The following is a 20,592-nucleotide window of genomic DNA, read 5'->3' as shown; positions in this document are numbered from 1 at the left end:
GCTGGATTTACAACAATTTGTGATGCTGGAATGACAAAATCATCATGAAGGTTCTTCTTTTTTTGCATTGAAGAACCCACAACACACATGGGAAGTTTTCAGATGGAGATGACCTTCAACTAATTGCTCTAGAATATATCCTTACTGGTAGCTATTGATCTACCTAGAAAGCCAATACCAAAGCAAAGGGGTGTGCCCATATAACCCTACATAACCTGAGATACCTATAAAGCCTGCTCAAGGCTTCACAACATTTCTTTTTGACAAGACTTGTGGTCTTTCTTACCAGAATATAAATAGGTTTCTATGTTTGTCCTCAAAAAGTAGAAAAGCCCTGTTGTCTCCCCTTCCTGGGCATGTCACTGTGTAGCGATACATTTTAATACATCTCACCCTTTTCTCAAAAGCCATGTCAGATAGTCATCTTTGTAAGTAATTCTTTGTGTCTTCTCGCCAATGCTATATGTGAATGTTGATCACCGTATTTACCTCAAATTGAATGAGGAAAAATCATTCAATGTTTTCTTCCCTTTTCATTTATTTGTATTTTTAGATGGCGATACCAGTGCAACTGAAAGTGGGGATGAGGTTCCTTTGGAGTTGTACACTGCATTTCAGCACACCCCAACTATGATTACACTCACTGCAGCAAGGGTTACTAAGGTCCACGAGAAAAAAAGGAAAAAAAGTGGGGAGAGAGAACAGAATGTATCCAAGTCTAAAAAGGTAACTTAATTTAAATGGTTCCTTTTTTCTTTATAAAGTTATTATTTAGGAACTGAGAAGCACTTTTACGCTGCTTTAGTCTGGACTTTTAATTAATTGCTTGAAACTAAATGTATTTTTTTAAGTTTATAATTTCTTTCTCAGGTACTGAATAGTCCCGTCTACGTGTGGGGATATCAGAGCACTTCTTTGCAGTAAGCCCTGGAGAGACACCTGACATTAATGTTAATCCAGTTTTTGGAACTTTCATAAATTCACATGCTTGAATCATTCCCCGTTGTCGAGATGGGAACCCGGTACCATATAATAGCAATGCAAAGTTAAATATACATAACCTTCAATTTTGCTACCTATCATATTTAAAAAAGAGACCAAACTTCTCTGTCAGCCAGACAGGCTGCATTGCCCTCTAGAACACTCCTGAGAGAAGCTCCAGTCCCTCAGGTTTTCTACAGCACGCCGTGTTAGGGAATCTCCCCTGAGCTCTGCTCAGTTATTTGCTTCTTGGATACTTTCAAGAAAGGTTTTTATATATCTGTGCTAGCATTTACCTTGGTCCCACAGCATTTGTCTTCAGAAAAAGCTGACACTGTCTTCTTTTCATCATGTCATACAAGGAAAAGAAAAGTATTTTCAGGGCCTGCAGGACCTGTGGAAAAAAGAGACTTCACTCAGAAGATCCTTACAAAGACTGCCTTTATTGCCTCTACCTGGATCATTCTGCAAAAGACTGTAAGGTATGTCATACCTTTTCAACTAAAACTTTGAAGGACAGGGAAGGAAGGCTGCTAATTTGACTTCAAAGGCTCAAGACCAGAAAAGAGCCAGTTTCTGACTCCAATAGTGAGGACTCCAAAGCCACAAAGATATCCAAAAAGATAAATATTCTTCAAGAGAGGATAAAAAAGAAACTACTGCCTCCTCAGAAAAGGCCAGGAAGTCATTCTCTATATGACCAGACTGTCACAGCGAAAGAGCTCCATGACGGCATTGTTGACTACACAGTCGTCGGCTCCACCATCGACGCAGATTACCTTACCAATGCCGACGACACCGGCGTTGACTAATCTGTTGATGGCAGGCAAGCTAAAAGTACCAGACCTGTCGATGACCACACCATCAGCGAAACTGCAGATGACACAAAAAATTCCAGAACAGCACAAAAGCAAATATTTGATGCCAGAACACACATCTCCTAGCAGGGTGACACCCCTGATACCAGTCCATCTCTTTGAGGAAGAAGACTCTGACGAGGAGGGCCCCTTTGGGGTCGCCATTAGCCCTTCTGAGCTACTTGGTGTAAGTGGCAAGATAAAGAGAAAGGCTATGATGAAGGATATGAACACCAGGAGTATTATCCTTCATATGAACAGTGTCAGCAGCCATTCCAGGAAGAGATGGTTTGTCTACCTGTCTCTTTGATTTCAGATTTACAGTTTATGCTCTTAGACTATAGGAAGCGATTTCCATCTACTTCAACTCCTGCAGAACAAATTTCCATGGTTACTACACCTCCTGCTGCTCAGCCGTCCACTCCAGCACAACGGCCTATGTCATTGCCTACTTCAGTAAGGCATACACCCACACAGCCTTTTTCAATGATCCAGATACCTCAGAGGAAGGGGAGCTCCATGATACCCATTCGGGATGGGATGACTAGGTCATCCCTACGATATCATCTCCGTCACACACCCCAGTAGACTCACCACCAGAAGATATTGGGGGTTTTCACAATTTGCTGACAAGGGCAGCTAAACGATTTGCACTCCCCATGCCCAATAAACAGAGATGGACTGTTTTTTTTAATTGTTTTTTTTATATGAGTTTAAAGAGCCGTTCTAGAAAAGTGTAAGGTTCATACCCACTGTTAACTATGTCTGGGAAGAAGGCTTCAAAGTAATGAAAAATCTGGCTACACTACACTAACAGTGGTTCTTCCACGTCTAGACAAAAAATACAAAACCCAGGAAGACGCCCCGTCTTGTCTAACTGGCCATCCAAAGCCAGATTCAGTAATTAGACAGGGAGCCCAGAGACAATCTAAAAACCCGTCCACTCTGATCTCTGCACCGCCGGATAAGAAGGGATGACGCTTGGGCAATATTGGTAATCATTTTTTGTCAATTTCTGGGTTAACAGGACAACAAATTCCCTGGCCATTTTGGGAAGACATGATCGGCAGCTATGGGCTGACATAGCTCCATATATAGATAAAAATCTGGAAGAAGCTAAGATAGAGGCCAAGAAGATCTGGTAAAAAGGGGAGCGCACATCAGCTGAGATCATAGACTGTGCCATGGATATCGCCACCACTGCATTTAGATAACCTGTAGGTTCTTCAGTACTTAGGAGACAAGTTTGGCTTAAGGCTACCTCTTTCAGACCTGAAGTGCTAAATAAGATTTTGGATCTTCCCTTTGACGGAGAAGCCCTTTTCGGCAAACATGTCGATGAGGCCCTACAAACAATTTAAACTGACACAGACACAGCCAGATCCCTGGGAACCCTCCAGTTCAGAAGGTTGCCCTTTTGTGGGGCTAGAAGAGGAGGAATACCATTATACAGGGGAGGCTATCAGCAATGCCAATATCCCTCCTACACATGTACCTCACAAAAGATTCGTCAGCATTACGCCCAGAGACCACCACCTTGAGTTACCTACAACAGGACTGCACTCAGATGAAGAGCAGCACGTCAGGGAAAAGAAGCGGGTCGTCGCCAATGACCTGGCTCCAGCTACTCATGTATCAACACCACTCAGGCTAGAATTGGTCCATCCAAAATGGAGTGCATCTGAGAGTGGCGCATGTCCCAGGGAAACAAAACGAGATAGTGGACACTCTATGCAGACTAAGGTTCTCTTCCCATGAGTGGGAATTGAATAGGAGACAATCAACCAGATGTTCTCGCAGTGGGGCAAACCCAATCTAGACCTCTTTGCAAACCCCCAGACACTAAATACCAATTCCTTGCAAGCTGGCATCACCAACAGGGGTCCTGGGGAATACATTTTCAATGGCCTGGTTTGGAATCTTTGCCTACTCTTTTCCGCCCATTCCCCTGATTCCAAGGGTTCTCATGAAGATGTAGATTGAATGTTGCAAAATAATACTAATAGCCCCAAGATGACCTCGCCAGTATAAGTTTGCAAAACTTCTCCTACTGTCAGAGAAACCACACATCTGATTGAAGGAATCACCCTATCTTCTGACAGTGAGCGAGGGCCAAGTCCTGGTACTGAATCCCAAATCTCTTCAGTTATCTGCCTGGCTCCTGAACACAATGAATTTGCCCATCTGAACATCCCTCCTGAATGTAGAAAGATACTTTCCAGGGCCACAGTAGACAGTACAACCAAAACTTATTCTCACAAGTGGAAAAGATTTTGTTTATGTCAGTGGGAGCGGAAACATCCCTGTCCTCATCACCGGAGCAGATATTGCCATACCTATTACATTTGGCATGCTCAGGATTAGCTGATGCATCCATGAGCGGTCACCTGGCAATCATATCTCATTTTAGACAGTCACCTAGGTCTCTCTCTTTATGGGCCTTCAGACTAATCATACAGTTCCTCAAAGGCTTACTTAGGGTTTGCCCTCCAGTCAGACCTCCCGCCTCCATCTTGGCATCTGATCACGGTGCTATCAGAGCTCATGAAACACACACTCGAGCCTATTCACAGAGGGAATTTAAAGTACTTATCTTGGAAAGTTTCTCTCCTTCTGGCCCTGAATTCTTCCAGACGTGTTAGTGACATCCAAGCTGTAGGAAAGTATCCTCTTTTTTGGCATGTTTACCCCCACTTTTTGCCTGCTATCAGTGTGCTTACTTAGACTGTCTTCACTGGGATCCTGCTAATTAGTACCCCAGTGATTGTGCTCTCGCCCTCCATATTTGATTACTTAGGATCGTTGTGCACTCAACAATTGGCATACTGGTGTCCCCTTATAAGTCCCTAGTATATGGTACTTGGGTACCCAGCGCATTGGGACACCAGGGGTCCCCGTGGACTTCTACATGTATTATAAATGTGTTGCAGGCCTGCTATTGCAGCCCATGTGGCAAAAGGTGCATGCACTCTTTCACCACAGGTCACTACACCAGGTTGCCATAAGTCACCCCTATGGTAGGTACTCATAGCCCAGAGGGGGGGGTCCAGATTTCTGTGTGTGAGGGCACCCCTGCATGAGCAGAGGTGGCCCTACGAACTCCAGCTCCATTGCACTGGACTTGGTAAGTGCGGGGAAGCCATTTTACCCGTGTACTGGACACAGGTCACTATCTGTGTCCTGCTACATACTGGTAACCCCAAACCTAGGCATGTTTGGTGTCCGACATGTTCGAATCATACCCCAATACTGTTGCCAGTATTGGTAGCATGATTCCATGCACCCTGGGGGCTCCTTAGAGGACCCATTATTGCTCCTACAAGTCTTATAGGGTTTTCCAGGCAGCTCACGCTGCTGCCACCCCTCAGACCGGTTTCTACCCTCCTGCTGCTTGATGAGATCAGGCAGGGGAAGGCATAACAAAGGATTTCCTATGGGAGAGAGAGGCAACATCCTCTCCCTTGGAAGTAGGTGTTATAAGGCATGGGAGGGGTAGCTACCCCAAGCCACTGGTTTGCTTTGAAAGGCACATTTGGTGCCCTCCTTGAATAAACTAGTTTGCACCAGCCTAGGGACCCCCGCCCCTTGCTCTGGTGCAAATCTGGACAAAGAAAAGGGGAGTGATCACTCCTCTGTTTATCACCACCTCAGGGGTGGTGCCCAGAGCTCCTCCAGATGGCCACTCGATTCTGTAATCTTGAAACCAAGATGTGCAGAGGCACCTGGGAAAATCTGAGTGGCCAGGTCAGGCAGGTGACATCAGATAACCCCTTCTGACAGGTGGTTACCGTGCAAGGTGACCAAACCCCATTTTAGGGCTATTTAGGGACTCCCTTGAGGGTGGGTACACAGATTCGACGTTCAAGACTCCACCAGGACTCCTCTGCATCTCAGGGGTGGTGCCCAGAGCTCCTCCAGATGGCCACTCGATTCTGTAATCTTGAAACCAAGATGTGCAGAGGCACCTGGGAAAATCTGAGTGGCCAGGTCAGGCAGGTGACATCAGATAACCCCTTCTGACAGGTGGTTACCGTGCAAGGTGACCAAACCCCATTTTAGGGCTATTTAGGGACTCCCTTGAGGGTGGGTACACAGATTCGACGTTCAAGACTCCACCAGGACTCCTCTGCATCGTTTACTTCTACTTCTGGCCACTGGAACCGCAACTGGACACTTCAGGAACCATCAAGACTGCAATTCCTGAGACGACCTCGCCTTGCAACATTGTTTCCCTGGTTCCTTCCAGCAACTGCAACATTTCCCCGGCTGTGCATCTTATGGGGTTGGCAAGACTTTAGCTGCACCAAGAAGCAGGACGGAATCTCCCTTAGATTGAAGGAGTCACTTCCTTGCATCCGCAGGCACCTAAGACAATGACGTCCAACTGTGTGGATCTGCTCTCCACTGGAACTACGTGGATCCTCCAACGCATTTGGTGGTCCTGAGTGGTCTTCTTCGTCCTCTCTGCCTTCTGTCCAACTTGAGAGACGGTGAGCCCTTGCCTTTCCTTGTAGGACAGAATCCCTGTGCACCGCAACCCTTGCAGCAACCAAGTCTTGTAGACTCCTGCTCTGAGGGATCTTCAGGCTCAAAGTAGCCCCGGCCTCCAGCACTTCATCCAAACAAGAGAAGTCTTCTCTCTGCTGCTCCAGCGACATGGGACTCCTCTCCTGGTGTGCTGACTGGGCCTCACTGCAACGGCTGAGTCTGCTGGCTCACCCTAAAGCTGAGGGTCAGCCTGGACTCCCCTCCCAGGGTAGAGTCCTCTGGTCCTTGCTGGTCCTCTACAGCTTGGTAAATCCTCTACTGTTCAGATTTGCACTTGCCAAGGCTTGTTGGTGGTCCTCCTGACCACTGACCTGACTGCGATCCGGCGACCAACGTGGGACAGGTTCTGCATGACTTCAGGGACTCCTCTGCAGCTCCTGGGCTTCACATCTGGCCTTCATCTTCCTTCGTCGGCCCGGACCTTCATCCACAGAAGGGTGCGTAGTGGCTCCTGCCCCACCTGGACACTCCTGCGTGGACTGTACTCCGTCCCCTTCTTTTGCATGTCCTCTTCTTCAGGAATGCACTGTTGGGTTCCACTGGATTGGTCCTGTTCTTGCAACATAAATTTTCCAAGTCCCCCTGTTGGTCTATGGGAAGACCTGGTAACTTACCTCTGCTCTCCTGGTCTCTGGGGGGTCATCGAGGTACTCACCTCTTTGGGTCCCGAGATCTCCCAGCTCCCTACTAACTATTCCACATGCTTGGGTGGGGGGCCTCACTTCGCGTTCCACTTTTTTAGTATATGGTTTGTCCTCCCCTCCCCCCCCCCCCCCCCCCCCCCCCCCCCCCCCCCCCCCCCCCATAGGGCCCTAGCTATTTTCTGCTATTATTTGCCAATGTTTTTTATTCTTCTATGCTAATTCGTAGTACTTACTGTGAGTATATATATATATATATAGTGTATACTTACCTCCAATTGGGGATAAGCCTATAGTAATCTAGTTCAGTGTTACTGCAATAAAGTACCTTTATTTTTGCAATACAGTGAGGTTCCTTTCATGTGAGATAAGTTTCTGTGTGATTGCTGTGGTATTGCAAGTACATTACACGCCTCCTAGAAAAGTCTTGACTGCTCACCACAGCTATCACTAGTGAGCCATTGCTTCTTAGATTCTGTTTCACTAACTAATAGGGGTTGCCTTAACCTGGAATAAGGTGCAAACACCATAGGGGTCACCACACAGCAGGCTTGCTTCCTACAGGGATGTTGCAGTAGGCCAAGCAGTTCTAAGGTATATTTTCCGAAAAGGTTAGAGCTGCCTTTCTTCTCACCATCCTCTTTCTAGTTCTGCACATTGCATAAGAAATAATGTGTTTTCTTTCTTTGTATCATCATATTGAAATGTTTTTGTTGATATATTTAACCACATCTTACGATTTGTGGACAGAGTTATGTTGTTAAGGATACTGTATATGGGTTATAACTTTTTCTTACATAGTATATCTTGATTCTATTGTAGTCTTAACGTCTCATGGTGCAATGTTCCATCATTACTGCTTTATACTCTGATTCAAGCATGTGAATCTATGAAAGTTCCAGTACTGGAATAAGAAAATAATTTACATATAGCTGTAGTTCTCCAGTATTGGAATCTTTAATAGATTCACATGGGACCAACCCCTCCTCCCCTGGGAAGCTCACCTATATGTGGTTCTCCTGCACTTGTGGTGTAGAAAGTCTGAGGGACTGGAGCTTCTCTCTGGAGTGTTCTAGAGGGCAATGCAGCCTGACTGGCTGACAGATAAATTAGGTCTCTTTTTTAAATAGACTATGATAGGTTGCAAATTTGAAGGGCCTGAGGCCTTCATGTTATATATATATATTTAATGTTGCATTGCTATTATATGGTATTAGGGACTCCCATCTCAACAACAGGGAACGTTTCAAGCATGTGAATCTATGAAAGATTCCAATACTGGAGAAAGTAACTCATTTTCTTTTGCAGCCTATGAGGAAGGCAACATTGGCCGGTTGGTTCAGATTACATTTAACAATAATGTAATAACAATGTCAAACAATTCAGGCAACTTAACTGGATTGTTAAATTTTACTGTTTTAAATCTTATTCAGAAACCCTTTTTTCAAAGGATAAATTTGAAGGCGGAGAGGACAATGTAGCCTCATAGGATGCCATTATGTAAATGTAAAAAGAGTGTCTGCGCCTTTAAGGACTCAAACCCCACCAGTATCCCATTTTGCGCAGCACGTGGCAGTCCTTTTTTCTGCCTCCTGGTGGCAGGATCTTGCAGCACTGAGCTCTGTTTTGGCTTTTGTTTCTCTCAGAAAGTTTCCTAGGAAATTTCTGACAACTACTTCACTCAACAGATTTCATCAGTACCTGTGTTTCTCTGTCATTTTGTGACCAATTTCTTTTTCATTTCTCTAATAAAATACCATCTATGGTCAGACCCTCTTTGAGTCTGCATCATCTGGCTTCCTGAAAGTCACTTTCCTGACAGGTGTTCACACTGCAGGAAGTTGTCCAGGTGCACCCTGAGGGAAAGGGAGAAGGTTTGCCTCCATGGAACAGAGGAGCAGCACAGGCAGCAGCAGGCTCAATCTGAAGGTAGGACATCACGGGAACGAGGAGATGGTCTGTCCTCAACCACCACTCTTCCACCTTCCACTGAGGACTTCAGGCGAGGGAGATCCAAAAAGGGAGGCCATCGTCAAAAACAATGTTGTTCCAGGTCGACGCTGAGGGCACTGATGTCGAGACAAGGTACAGCTCCTGCATGTTCACCATTGAGAGCTGGGTCAACGTCTAAGAGAAGGTGACATTCGATGTCGAGGCATAGGCCGATGTCGAAGGATACCACAACGTGGAGGTGTAGGAGAAGTTCGACATTGAGAAGTTTGTCAACGTTGAAGCATAGGGGAAAATCAACATTAAGGAGACTGTATATGTTGAGGCACTTCAGACCTGTAAAATTAATCTGAAAATTTAGACTAAGATGTCTACCATCCACCCCTGACTCAGAATACTCCATGGTGTATTCTCCATTGTCCCCTATATTGCTTCTGGCCTCTTCCACCTATTCTCCAGCACATCCTTGACAACCACAAACACCTGTGGAAGCACCTATGCCGGCAACACTTTTTACCCCTCTTCTGACATCAAGATCTCCTCATTCTAGTTCTTGACATGGGTCAAGAGCACAGACTCCTTCAAGGATTTGCCATCGGTCTCAACACTCTTCTTTAAAGCGATCTTCCTGGCATTTACACCATTACCATCCCACGTCCAGATCTAAATCTAGGACAAGTTTGTAGGAAACTGGCCCCTTGTTTGCAGTTCGACATCCCACCTCCTCCTCCCCCATATATATACACACACACACACACACACTTTTGAGCTGATATCTGATGCTAGCTTGACTGAGTGTGTGCTGGGATTCTACTAACCAGACCCCAACACCAGTGTTCTTTCCCTAAACTGTACCATTGTTTCCACAATTAGCACACCTCTGGCACACAGCTAAGTCCCTTGTAAAAGGTACCAGTTGTACCAAGGGCTCTGTGATCAGGGAGGGTCCCTAATAGCTGCAGCATGTATTGTGCCACCCTAAGAGACCCCTCACCAAACACATGCATACTGCCATTGCACATTGTGTGTGTTGGTGGAGAGAAAAAGATAAAGTCGACATGGCACTCCTCTCAGGGTGCCATGCCCACATACCACTGGTCACCCTTCTAGCAGGCCTTAAAGCCTTAAGGCAGGGTGCATTATACCACAGGTGAGGGCATAGCTGCATGAGCAATATTCCCCTACAGTGTCTAAGTCCATTCTTAGACATTGTAAGTGCAATGTGGCCATATTAAGTACATAGGCTGGGAGTTTGTCATTACGAACTCCCCAGCTCCATGATGGCTTCACTGAAGGCTGGGAAGTTTAGTATCAAACTTCTCAGCACAATAAACCCACACTGATGCCAGTGTTGGATTTATTGTAAAATGCACACAGATGGCATCCTAGAGATGTCCCCTGTATTTTACCCAGCCCTTTAGTGCAGGGTCGACTACTCTGTGCCAGCCTGACACTAGCTGACACGTTTCTGATCCCATGGGGTGAGAGCCTTTGTGCTCTCTGGGGTCAGAAACAAAGCCTACTGTGGGTGGAGGTGCTTCACACGTCCCCCTGAAGGAACTGTAACACTTGGGTGGTGAACCTCAACGGCTCAGGCCTCCTGTTACAGTACCCCAGGGCACTCCAGCTAGTGGTGATGCCTGCCCCCTGGACCAGGCCCCACTTTTGGCAGCAGTTCCGGTGGGAAAATTAGGTAAAACAAGGAGGAGTGACCACTCCAGCTAGGACCACCCTTACGGTGTCCAGAGCGGAAGTGACCCCTTTCCTGCAAAATCCTCATCTTGGTCTGGGGGAGAAGGACCAATAGGGATAGGAATGTGCTTCCCCTTCCCAAAGGGAGTGGTCACAGGAAAGGTGTAGCCACCCTCAGAACCGGTAGCCATTGCCTACTGCCCCCTGACCCCTGTAACACCCCTAAATCTAGTATTTAGGGGCATCCCTGAACCTTACTCATGAGATTCCAGGCGACCTCAAGAAGAAAGAAGACTGCCAAGCCAACCCCAGCAGTGAAGACTCCAGAAGGGAACTGTCTTGTCCCCAGCCCTGCCGGCCTGTCTGCAGCTTTAAAGACTGGCACTTCAAGAAGGCGATGCATCCTGCAAGGCCAGCGGCCACTACAGACCCCCAGAGGACTGCCTGCTCAGCAGAGGACCAAGAACTCCTGAGGACAGAGGCCTTGTCCAGAAGAAACCTCCAAAAAAGACTCCCAAACCGCCCCGGATCTGCGAGCCCTGCCCACTCTGCACCTGACGCCTACCGCCTGAGTCCAGGTGGCCCACTGCCCCAGAAAAGGACCCCAGGCGATTCCGGCATCGAGTCTACCTTGGGTTGACCCCTCCTGGCCAACACAACAACACCTGCAGCCTGAAATCGGAGGACCCCCCTGACCGTGACCGGATCCGACGAAGAAACCCGACGTCCAAGTAGACCCCTGCACCTGTAGCTCCTGGGCCTTGGGAAATCTGACCGACTGTCCAGCAACATCCTGTGGGCACCTCCCAGACTTGTTCAGCCTTTGGTTTCCCTGAACCGATCCCCCCCAAATTTGACCTGTGCACCGTCTGGCCCCATGTTCTTGGTGGTGCACCTTTGAGGTCAACCTAAACTTCGATCTGTGGACATCCTACCACCTGAGGAATGGAATCGTAAGTCATGTTCTTACTCGTTACCTGTACCCTCCCGTCCCCTGGACTCTATTGACTCCTATGAAAAATTGCACTGTCAACTTTTGAAATTGAAATGTGTAACTTGTAAACTGCTTTACCTCCAAAAACCAAACAAAGTACATTTGCTACATATGCTTTTGTCCTATTTACAGCTGTACTTACCTGCAACAAAGACCTTCTGGTTCTAGTAATAAAGTAACAAAATATATTTTTGGCTATATAAACAATGGGCCTGGAGTTAGTCATTGACTGTGTGCCTCATTTCTTGACTGTGTGTGTACAACAAATGCTTTGCACTACCCTCTGATAAGCCTAACTGCTCGACCGCACTACCACAAAAGAGAGCATTAATATTATCTACTTTAGCATCAGTGAAGCCTCTGGGGTACCCCCGGACTCTGTGCACACTTTGCCTCTTTTTGGTATAGTATATACAGAGACAGCATCCTACAAAAGTCATGACACAGATTGCCTTATTTGACTTCTTCCTCTAGTGCTGGAGGATATTTGCCTACTCTGTCTGACTGTCCTCAGCCAAGGGTTTCTCCGATTGATGATATTAGGACCTTTCAAAAAGGACTAGTGAGAGGAACATTAAAAGGAAATATTCTGTTGTCTGCCCCAACACCATCAATGTCAGTGATTTTCGAGATGCTTCACCAACAATTGGCATCCATACCCCTCCCCAGTTCCAGGTTTATCGGAACCAGCAAATGGAACATTTCCTCACACCGGCTGCAGCCAAATCAGCTGTGTCGAGGCTCCAGAAAAAATATAGACCTTCGGAGCAGGACTCATTATTCCTCCGTTCTGATCCTGTCCCTGATTCTGTGGCCATCATAGCTGCAAAAGAGGTGCCTTCTACCATTCCTTCGTCACAGTTCCTCAGGACAAGGGAGTAAAAAATGTGATTCTGTAGGACACAGTCTGTGGCACGCCGGCCACTACAGTGAAGTCTGCAAGTGCATCTTCCCTGCTGGGCAGGCACGACAGAGTCTTATGGGACTCCTGGCAGCAGTTTCAGGACACCTCCGGAGAGACTGAAGGGAAGATTGCCTCAAAGTGGTAAATAAGGGCATGATTGTTTCCAACCAAGTAATTTGTGCTGCTGCAGACTCTTCATTGCTAGCAGCACACGGATAGAGCCACAGGTTGGCCTTTGGAAGGCATTCTTGGCTTTTTCTTAAGAGCTCTAAAACAAGAATCCCAGCAGCGGATCCTTAATCTACCCTTTTCAGGCAACACCTTATTTGTCAGCCATACTGCTGATGATGAAATGGTTAGGATGAAAATCAAAATGGGTACCTTAAAAGCAGTGGGTCATGAAAGCGTAAGGAACAATTGCAGCCATACTTATAAACTGTATGGATGACGTTTTTATCCACAAAGGGTTTGAATTCCTCATTGGTTACAAGGTCACCATCAGCAACAGAAGCAGAGACCTTTTTAGCAACACCAACGTTGTCTTCCTAAAGGAAGATCTGGCCACCAGCCAGCCCAAGCAGGAAAGCCTCCAGCAGGCTCCAAGCAATAAATCTCTGCTTCCCCCTCTTCCATTACCCACTCCGGTAGGGGGAAGTATCTCATTTCCTGACAGTGTGGCAATCCATAATGAAAGATGAGTGGGTTCTGAATATTGTACAGAATGGGTATTGTCAGGTTTACCAGCCCTCCAAAAACATCTCACCAAAACAATCTGATCAACATCTACAGATGCTAAGATCAGAAGTAAGCACCCTTCTACAGAAGCAAACGATCATTCCTTCCAGCAAACAAGGAACGGAATTAATTCCCAGTATGTTTTGGTGAAAAAGGAAGTCCCAAAAAATTCAGACCCATTCACAAAGCCCAGACAATTTGGAATTGGCTGATAGCCAGAGACCTGATTATCACTGCAACTCATCTTTCAGGGGTTCAAAATGTTGAAGCGAACTCCCTAAGCAGGGTTCTTCAGGAAAACCACGAATGGGTTCTTCTTGACGAGGTCATACAAAGCATGTTGAGCATGTGATGTTCTCCTCACATAGACTTATTCGCAACTGCAGAAAACAGAAAATGCCCAAACTTCGCCTGGAGGGACTATCAACTAGGGACACTGGGTAATGCCATATGGATCTACTGTTCCGGCAAATTTCTTTATGCTATTTCCTCCAATTTCCATTGTTTCATCAATTCTCATCAAACTGTCTTACTTGAGGGCCAGAATGGTCTTGATAGCTCCGGAGTGGCCCTAACAATGGTCTTTCACAGTCCTCCACCACATGTCAAAGTGTCCACACAAGAAGCTGCAGTGCAGATCGGACCTTCTTAGGAAATTCAGAGGTCAGATTGTTCACCCCAATCTCGTCTCTTTGAGTTTGGCAGCATGGCTCCTGAGATATCATGTCAGCTTGTAGGGTTAATGAGCTTCAGGCTTTGTGTTCTCACAAACCATATAAGGTGTTTCATACTGGGTAAGTAGTTTGAATCATCCACAAGACTGCATGACATTGTCAATGAGCTAAATGTCTATCAACACATTCAGCTTATTCATTTAAATGAATGAGATTCCATTTTGGTGTTCTGACAAGAGGTTTGATTAAATGAAGTGCCAAGAAGCAATTCTTCCATATTTGCTTTACCTGGCTAAATCAGGCTTACAGTTCTGTTCTATCAAAGTTCATTTGGCAGCAATCACTGCCTACAGGAAATCTTCTTGACAAACTTCTTTTATCAAAGTTTCAGCTATTAAGAACTTCCTACAGGGTTTGAAAAAGGTTTTCCCTTCAATACGGCATCCATCTCCTCCCTGGGCGTTGAACATAGTCCTTTCATGTCTCATGCAGGCCGCCTTTGAGCCCATTCATAAAACCTCATTACAACATCTTTCTTTGAAAGCTGTTTTCTTGGTAGGTATCATGTCAGCTTGTAGGGTTAATGAGATTCAGACTCTATGTTCTCACAAACCATATACAGTGTTTCATAGTGGGAAAGTAGTTTTGAAGACTCATCTAAAATTCTTACCTAAAGTGATTTTGGGTTTTCACATTAACCTATCCATTTCTTCACCTAATTTCTAGAGTTTAGTGTTAAAGTGTAATCTAGAGAAAACAAAGAATATTGGCAAGTTGGACCAATTGTTTATATACTATGGCTGGTCCTTACTGGTTTAGCCACATCTAAACAGGCTGTATCTGATTGGTTAGTGTCTTGCATTATGTTATGCTATCAGAAAGCAAAATAGGTTCTGTCTGATGGACCTAAGGCTTATCTCACTAGAAGGAAAGTGGCTACAGCTACCTTAATGAGGAATCTACCAATTGCTTAAATATGTAAAGTGGCTGTGTGGAGATCTCTTCACACTTTTACCAAACATTATTGTTTGGACCCAGATGGTAGAACAGATAGTCAAGTATGACAGACATCTCTGAGAAACTTGTTTGCTTAATCTGGTCTGTGGGTCGTCTGTGTTTCTTTTCCACCACAGTTTGTGGTGATGGAACTCTATTCATTGCTAATAACTATCAATGGAAATCCCCTCAGAGAGAAAGAATGGTTTCTTACTTGTAATCCTAGGTTCGATGGCATCTGTCGCTGTAGATACGCATGTTCTGCAATAGCTCGCCATCTGGTGTTGGGCCGGAGTGTTACAAGTTGTTTTCACAGGGGAATCTCCATTGAAGTCATGTGCAACCCACCTTCCTCCGCTGTGGAAGTAAGTGAGGTGATTATTGGACATTTGTTCTGCCACTGTCTCAGTAAAGAAAGAACTGAGGCCACTGCCACCTGCTTGGCATAATTGGATACTGGTGGGCTGTAAGCCCTTAAAGGTGCTTTTTTCACCTTTACATAATGGCATCCTATGGGGTTACATTGCTCTCCTCCTTCAACATTTTCTTTAAAAAAAAAAAAAAAGGTTTGTGAGTAAAATGTAATTGTCCAGTTAAGTTGCCTGAATTGTTTGACATAGTTATTACACTTTTATTTAAATGCAATCTGAACCAATTGGCTAATGTGGCCTTTTTCATAGGCTGCAGAACATTAATGTCTTAAGTGTCTGTCCAGGTCTTACTGAAGAAAGGTGAACATCTACACTTTAGAAGATCTATTGTAAAGAAGTTCTTCAGTATCCCTGCACATGGGCAGGACTATTCAGCGCTTATGACTTCAATGGAGATTCCCCTGATAGATAACTAGGATTACAGGTAAGAAACCATTCTGATGGGTACAGCTACCTGTGGATTCCTCACCTTATGAATTCTCCCAATGCGCCAGCATTCAACAGAAACTTTCTTCCCAGCTCTTTACGTCGATGAGGATGTCACAATTGCTCGGCTCCGCACGCGACTCCATCTGACGTCATCGAGGCAATAGGAAGTCCTCGCAGTGTGGCCAAGAGTGGCAACTTCTTCAAGACTGCTAAATCAGAGTTTGTGTTGGAGCCCAACATGTGTGTGAGCATCATTCATTCTTTCATTCATTTCTTGGAAGAAGATAAGACACATGTAAGGTACTCCAAAGAAGAGCTTCTTGACCTGCATAAGACTTCCCTGTGGCCACGTATGCCCATTCCCCTTATGGTTAATTATCCTTTTGCGTGTACCTCATGTCAATGGGAGTTTAATGTATTTCTCTCTAGTCAATCAAAAATGTATAGAGCATTGCAAATCACCTGTGATGGTCTCGAGGCGCAGGAGCTGTATGCTGCTGCATGGAGGAATGATCATTCAAACATCCAAGTCTTTAGTTATCTTCTGATTTGCTGGAGTGTTGATGCAGTCCTGCATTACAGGGGTAGGTTGTTCCAAATCTTGACCGCCAGATGCGAGTAGCAGTGTCCTTCGCTGTTGGCTTAATGTATCAGTGGGGTGTCTGCATGGGAGAGGAAAGCTGATCAGAGGTGTCTGGTCAGTTGTTGGAAGGTCAGGCACTTTTTGATGTATGCTGGTCCTTTGTTCTGCAGGGCCTTGTAGGCATGGGTCAGCATCTTGAACTGGCATCCCTTCTGAATTGGGACCCAGTGTAGTTTTTGAGATGGGGTGTGATGTGGGTCCTTCTGGGGAGGTTGAGTATGAGTCTTGCCCCTGAGTTCTGTATTGTCTGGAGCCAACCGGAGGCATCTCCTGTGGCAATAGCCCCGTCAACCCTAGTGAATCCCCTTGTAAAGCCTTATTGGTTAACCTGCGGTCTCTGCTTAAGCATGCAGTTTGTATCTATGCCCTCCTTTGTGATGAGAGGCCTGATGTACTGTTTATCACAGAAACATGGCAGTTTGCCTCCTCTAAACCTCTCCTGGAATCTGCCATTCCTGCAGGGTACAAGAATTATAATCTTGACCTATGCACTGAAGTGGTGGAGGCATAGTAATTATTCTTCAGGACATCTATCCTAGATGTCTATCAATCTATCGATGCTTGACGTTCCTGGTAAACAACCCTGTAGAGGTTGTCTTCTTCATTGCTCTGAATGCATTGTTCAGTTGAGGGGGGGGCCTTCTTATTTATCGACCCCCAGGACCCGCCGGCTTTTTTCTGGATTCCCTTAATGAGGTGGCAGCACACATTTTACTTTGTTTTACTCATTGCTTCATACTAGGGGACTTCAATATTCATTGGGACTCCCCTGCTAATAAAGACTTGCTGAGCCTTACTAACACCCTGGTTCCGCTTGGCTTTTGTCAATTCATTTCAAACCCCATTCACTCGGAGGGTCACACTATTGACCAGATTTTGTTCTAACATCAACCTAAGTACATTTGATCCTCCGTCTCTGCCGTGGATGAATCGCCATTTGATCCAGTTTGTCTAGGAGGTAATTCAACAGGGCTGTCAGAAAATGTCTGCCCCCACTGTTAAACCTTGGCGCTTTTCTAAGATTCCCCAGGACATGTTGCTAACTGCCTAGGAGAATTAGCTTTCATCTTTTCCCGAACCTCTTGAGTCAGACAGTGCTGGCTATGATAAATGGATTTGCTCCACAGTAGATCAGTTGGCTCCAGCAAACTACCCCCAACTCCCCCCCTGTTGTATAACTGGGAGGACTAAGCCCTCCTGCGCTTGGTTCAACAAACAGCTTAGGCAGGCCAAGAAAATGTGCCAAAAGGGCCTGGCGAAGTCACTACAGTCCAGAGGATAAACTGAAATACAAGTCAGTGCTCAAAAGCTACACTCACTTAATCTTACCAGTAAAACCTTCTATGAGGATATGATTGAAAATGCAGATAAGCCAACTGAAATCTTTAAGATTGTCAAAAAGTTACTAGATCCCACTGCATGCCACCACAGTGCAAATCCCTCGGCCACACGTTCTGAACAACCGCCTTCCTTATTTAAAAACAAAATTGCAGAAATTCAAAGCAGACGTGCAGCAACAAATGCTCTTATTCCTTGCTCTCCCCCTCCTGATGACACAAGGTGTGCTCTTTCCTGATTTTACCCAATTTCTTTAGAGTCATCGACACTTAGGATCAGGATCTCCTACCTACAACCTGCCCTCCATCTGTCCTAGTGAAGGAAGTGTATGCCATCTACCCTGTGCTAAACTCTCTTATTAACAGATCTCTGCCTTCTGGGATCGTTCCTTCCACCATGAAACAGGCCAAGATTCCGTTGCTCCAAAAAAGGCCCAATGCTGATCCCAATATTGTAAGTAACTACAGGCCGATTCCTCTGTTACCAGTTTCATCAAAAATTGCAGAGAAGTTTGTAATTAGTCAGCTCTCAAGTTATATTGAGTCCAACAGGGTCCTCCATCCCAACCAGTCAGGGTTCAGTCCCAAACTTAGCACCAAAGCCACCCTTCTGAAAGTATCTGAGGAAATTAAATACACCTTAGATGCAGGGGGCAAAAGCAGTCCTGGTCTTGTTAGATCTTGCAACCACTTTTGACGCTGTCCTGCACTCCAAGCTGTTTTCCCACTTCTGTGAAATTGGCATTAGGGGCTCCGTGCTAAATTGGCTAAGATCCTTCTCGGAGAATAGATCCCAAGAGGTCTGGATGCTTCTGTTCTCTTCTAGTAAGAGTAGTGTCTCAGTGGGAGTGCCCCAGGGCTCAGCCCCTAGACCTACGATGTTTAACATCTACATGATGCCTTTTTTTTCCTAGAAGAGTCCTTCGGGCCAAGATAGTGTCTTATGCAAATAACACTCAGCTACTCTCCCCATTTAGGAAAGATGAGACATTGGATCAAGGGGTTATCAAACCTTGCCTTTCTGCGGTCCTCCAGAGGATGGGTTTGAGCCAACTTAAATGTAACCCAGATAAGACTGGGATTTTCTGCTTTGGTCATAATTTTACTTTGAACCTACAAGCTCACTGGCCTGATGATACTGGTCCACCCAATGCCTAAATTGAAGTTGTAAAGAGCTTGGATGTTAAGATTGACAAACAGTTGACCTTTCAAACCCAAATTAATTTGATTGTTGGCACTTGTTTTAGTTTGATGCACATGGCTAAAAAAATTCTTACACTTTCTTTCTCCACCAGTTAGCACCACCATTCTTCTTGGCCTGGTAGTGTCCAGGCTGACCAATACCTCTTATGCAGGACTTCCTCAATATCTGCTGACTTCAGAATGCAGGATGTTGCTTGGTATTAGACATATCTAGACAGGCATTGATGGCGTCCCTTTTAAAGAACTTACACTGGTTACCTGTCTACTGTCAAAAGAAATCATGTTTTAAACCTTAATACCCAGGCATAGGGCTCTGCACCAGTTTAGTCCAAAAGTACATGTCCCCAGTATTCAATTCTACTCACCACTCAGAACTTTGCAGTCATTCTCTGGTCGCTTTGCCAAAGTTCCCAGGGTTAAGCGAGCTAAAACGGGAGGCAAATCCTTTTCCTTCCTCAGCCTGCAGGCGTGGAATAGCCTGTTGGCCAAGTTACGTCAAGTAGTCAATGAATGTTCTTTCAACTGAAGACCTGGCTTTTCAGTTCTTAATTGCAACTCCCGTCTTCTCTCTTCCCCTAGCGGCTGCACACTCCTTGGCGTAGCCATGCGCTTTATACATCCTGTAATTCATTCATTCATTCATGGAACACACTTCCACCCTAGTGGCGTAGGCATTCTTGCCAGTTTCCTTTTCAGGTCTGGCTTAATATCACACCTGTCTGCAAGAAGTATTGTAACGTATACTTTAAAATACATACAGAGGGCTTTGGCTTCACCCAGAGGAGTTATACTGTCTCTCCACTTGCTGTTGGCTACTCGGTGTATTATTCAGGCTTCCCAGGAAGTTCTTCGATTGGAATTCATGAGGGACTATGGACTTTTCACATATGACTTATACACTCGATAATTATGCCGTTAGTTATATTCAGTTCTTTATCTTTTATGTGCATTCAATACAGAAACTACAAAAAAAAGAAAGTAAGCCTTCTGCACCGAAGAGGACAAGGCTTCAAATATCACTCAACAAAAATTAGTTTGCCTCCGACTCAAAAAGAACCTTCAGAAAGAGAATTACTTACTATGGTTTGATTTTGTATGTTGTGTATTAAAAATCAAATTTCTTAAATGCATATGTTAAAAAAGACAATCAACATTAAAACATATGACATTTATTGTATTCAGCAATTTTTTTCAGTTAAATGTGATGGGAATCAAAGACTGTTGAAATGGTGTTGTTTTGATGGAATCATTGGTCTACTACATCTTCTTCAGGATATATTGCACATACGTCTCATACTAGTTAATTAAACCTGTGCACTGTTAAAAAAAATAAAAGTGTAAAACACAGTGGTTCTTGTTCTTCTACTTATCAATTCTCTTATATACTCGTTCTTAATTCTTATGCTTTTTCTCATTCTTATTGTTTTTCTATCAAATAAGGCTTTCTATCACCATAAAGTCACATTTTATATTAGGGGCTCCTCTATACATAATAGTTCTTGTTTGACCCTTGCATTGTTCCTTGATTTAATGCAAAATCTACATTTGTTCCATATTCTGTGCATACTTAATTCAAA

The 20,592-nt window shown here is 45.0% G+C and overlaps 1 protein-coding gene across 5 annotated transcripts in view; it reads left to right on the top strand.

Moving 5' to 3' along the window:
* KMT2E (lysine methyltransferase 2E (inactive)) overlaps positions 1–20,592 on the top strand; it is a 1,466,695-nt gene that overhangs the window by 578,762 nt on the left and 867,341 nt on the right. For all 5 annotated transcript variants that reach the window (XR_011202375.1, XM_069229869.1, XM_069229870.1 and 2 more), the window contains one exon: positions 554–726. Coding sequence is in view for 4 of the 5 variants with exons in the window: in XM_069229869.1 (XP_069085970.1) it covers positions 554–726 (173 nt within the window). In the remaining variant the exon portion in view is untranslated. The remainder of the gene's footprint in view (positions 1–553; positions 727–20,592) is intronic.

This window comes from Pleurodeles waltl, chromosome 4_1 (assembly GCF_031143425.1).
Source record: "Pleurodeles waltl isolate 20211129_DDA chromosome 4_1, aPleWal1.hap1.20221129, whole genome shotgun sequence".
In the NCBI taxonomy this organism is placed as follows: Eukaryota; Metazoa; Chordata; class Amphibia; order Caudata; family Salamandridae; genus Pleurodeles; species Pleurodeles waltl.
The sequence above is the reverse complement of the archived record's forward strand: the minus strand, read 5'-3'. Positions and strand labels throughout refer to the sequence as shown.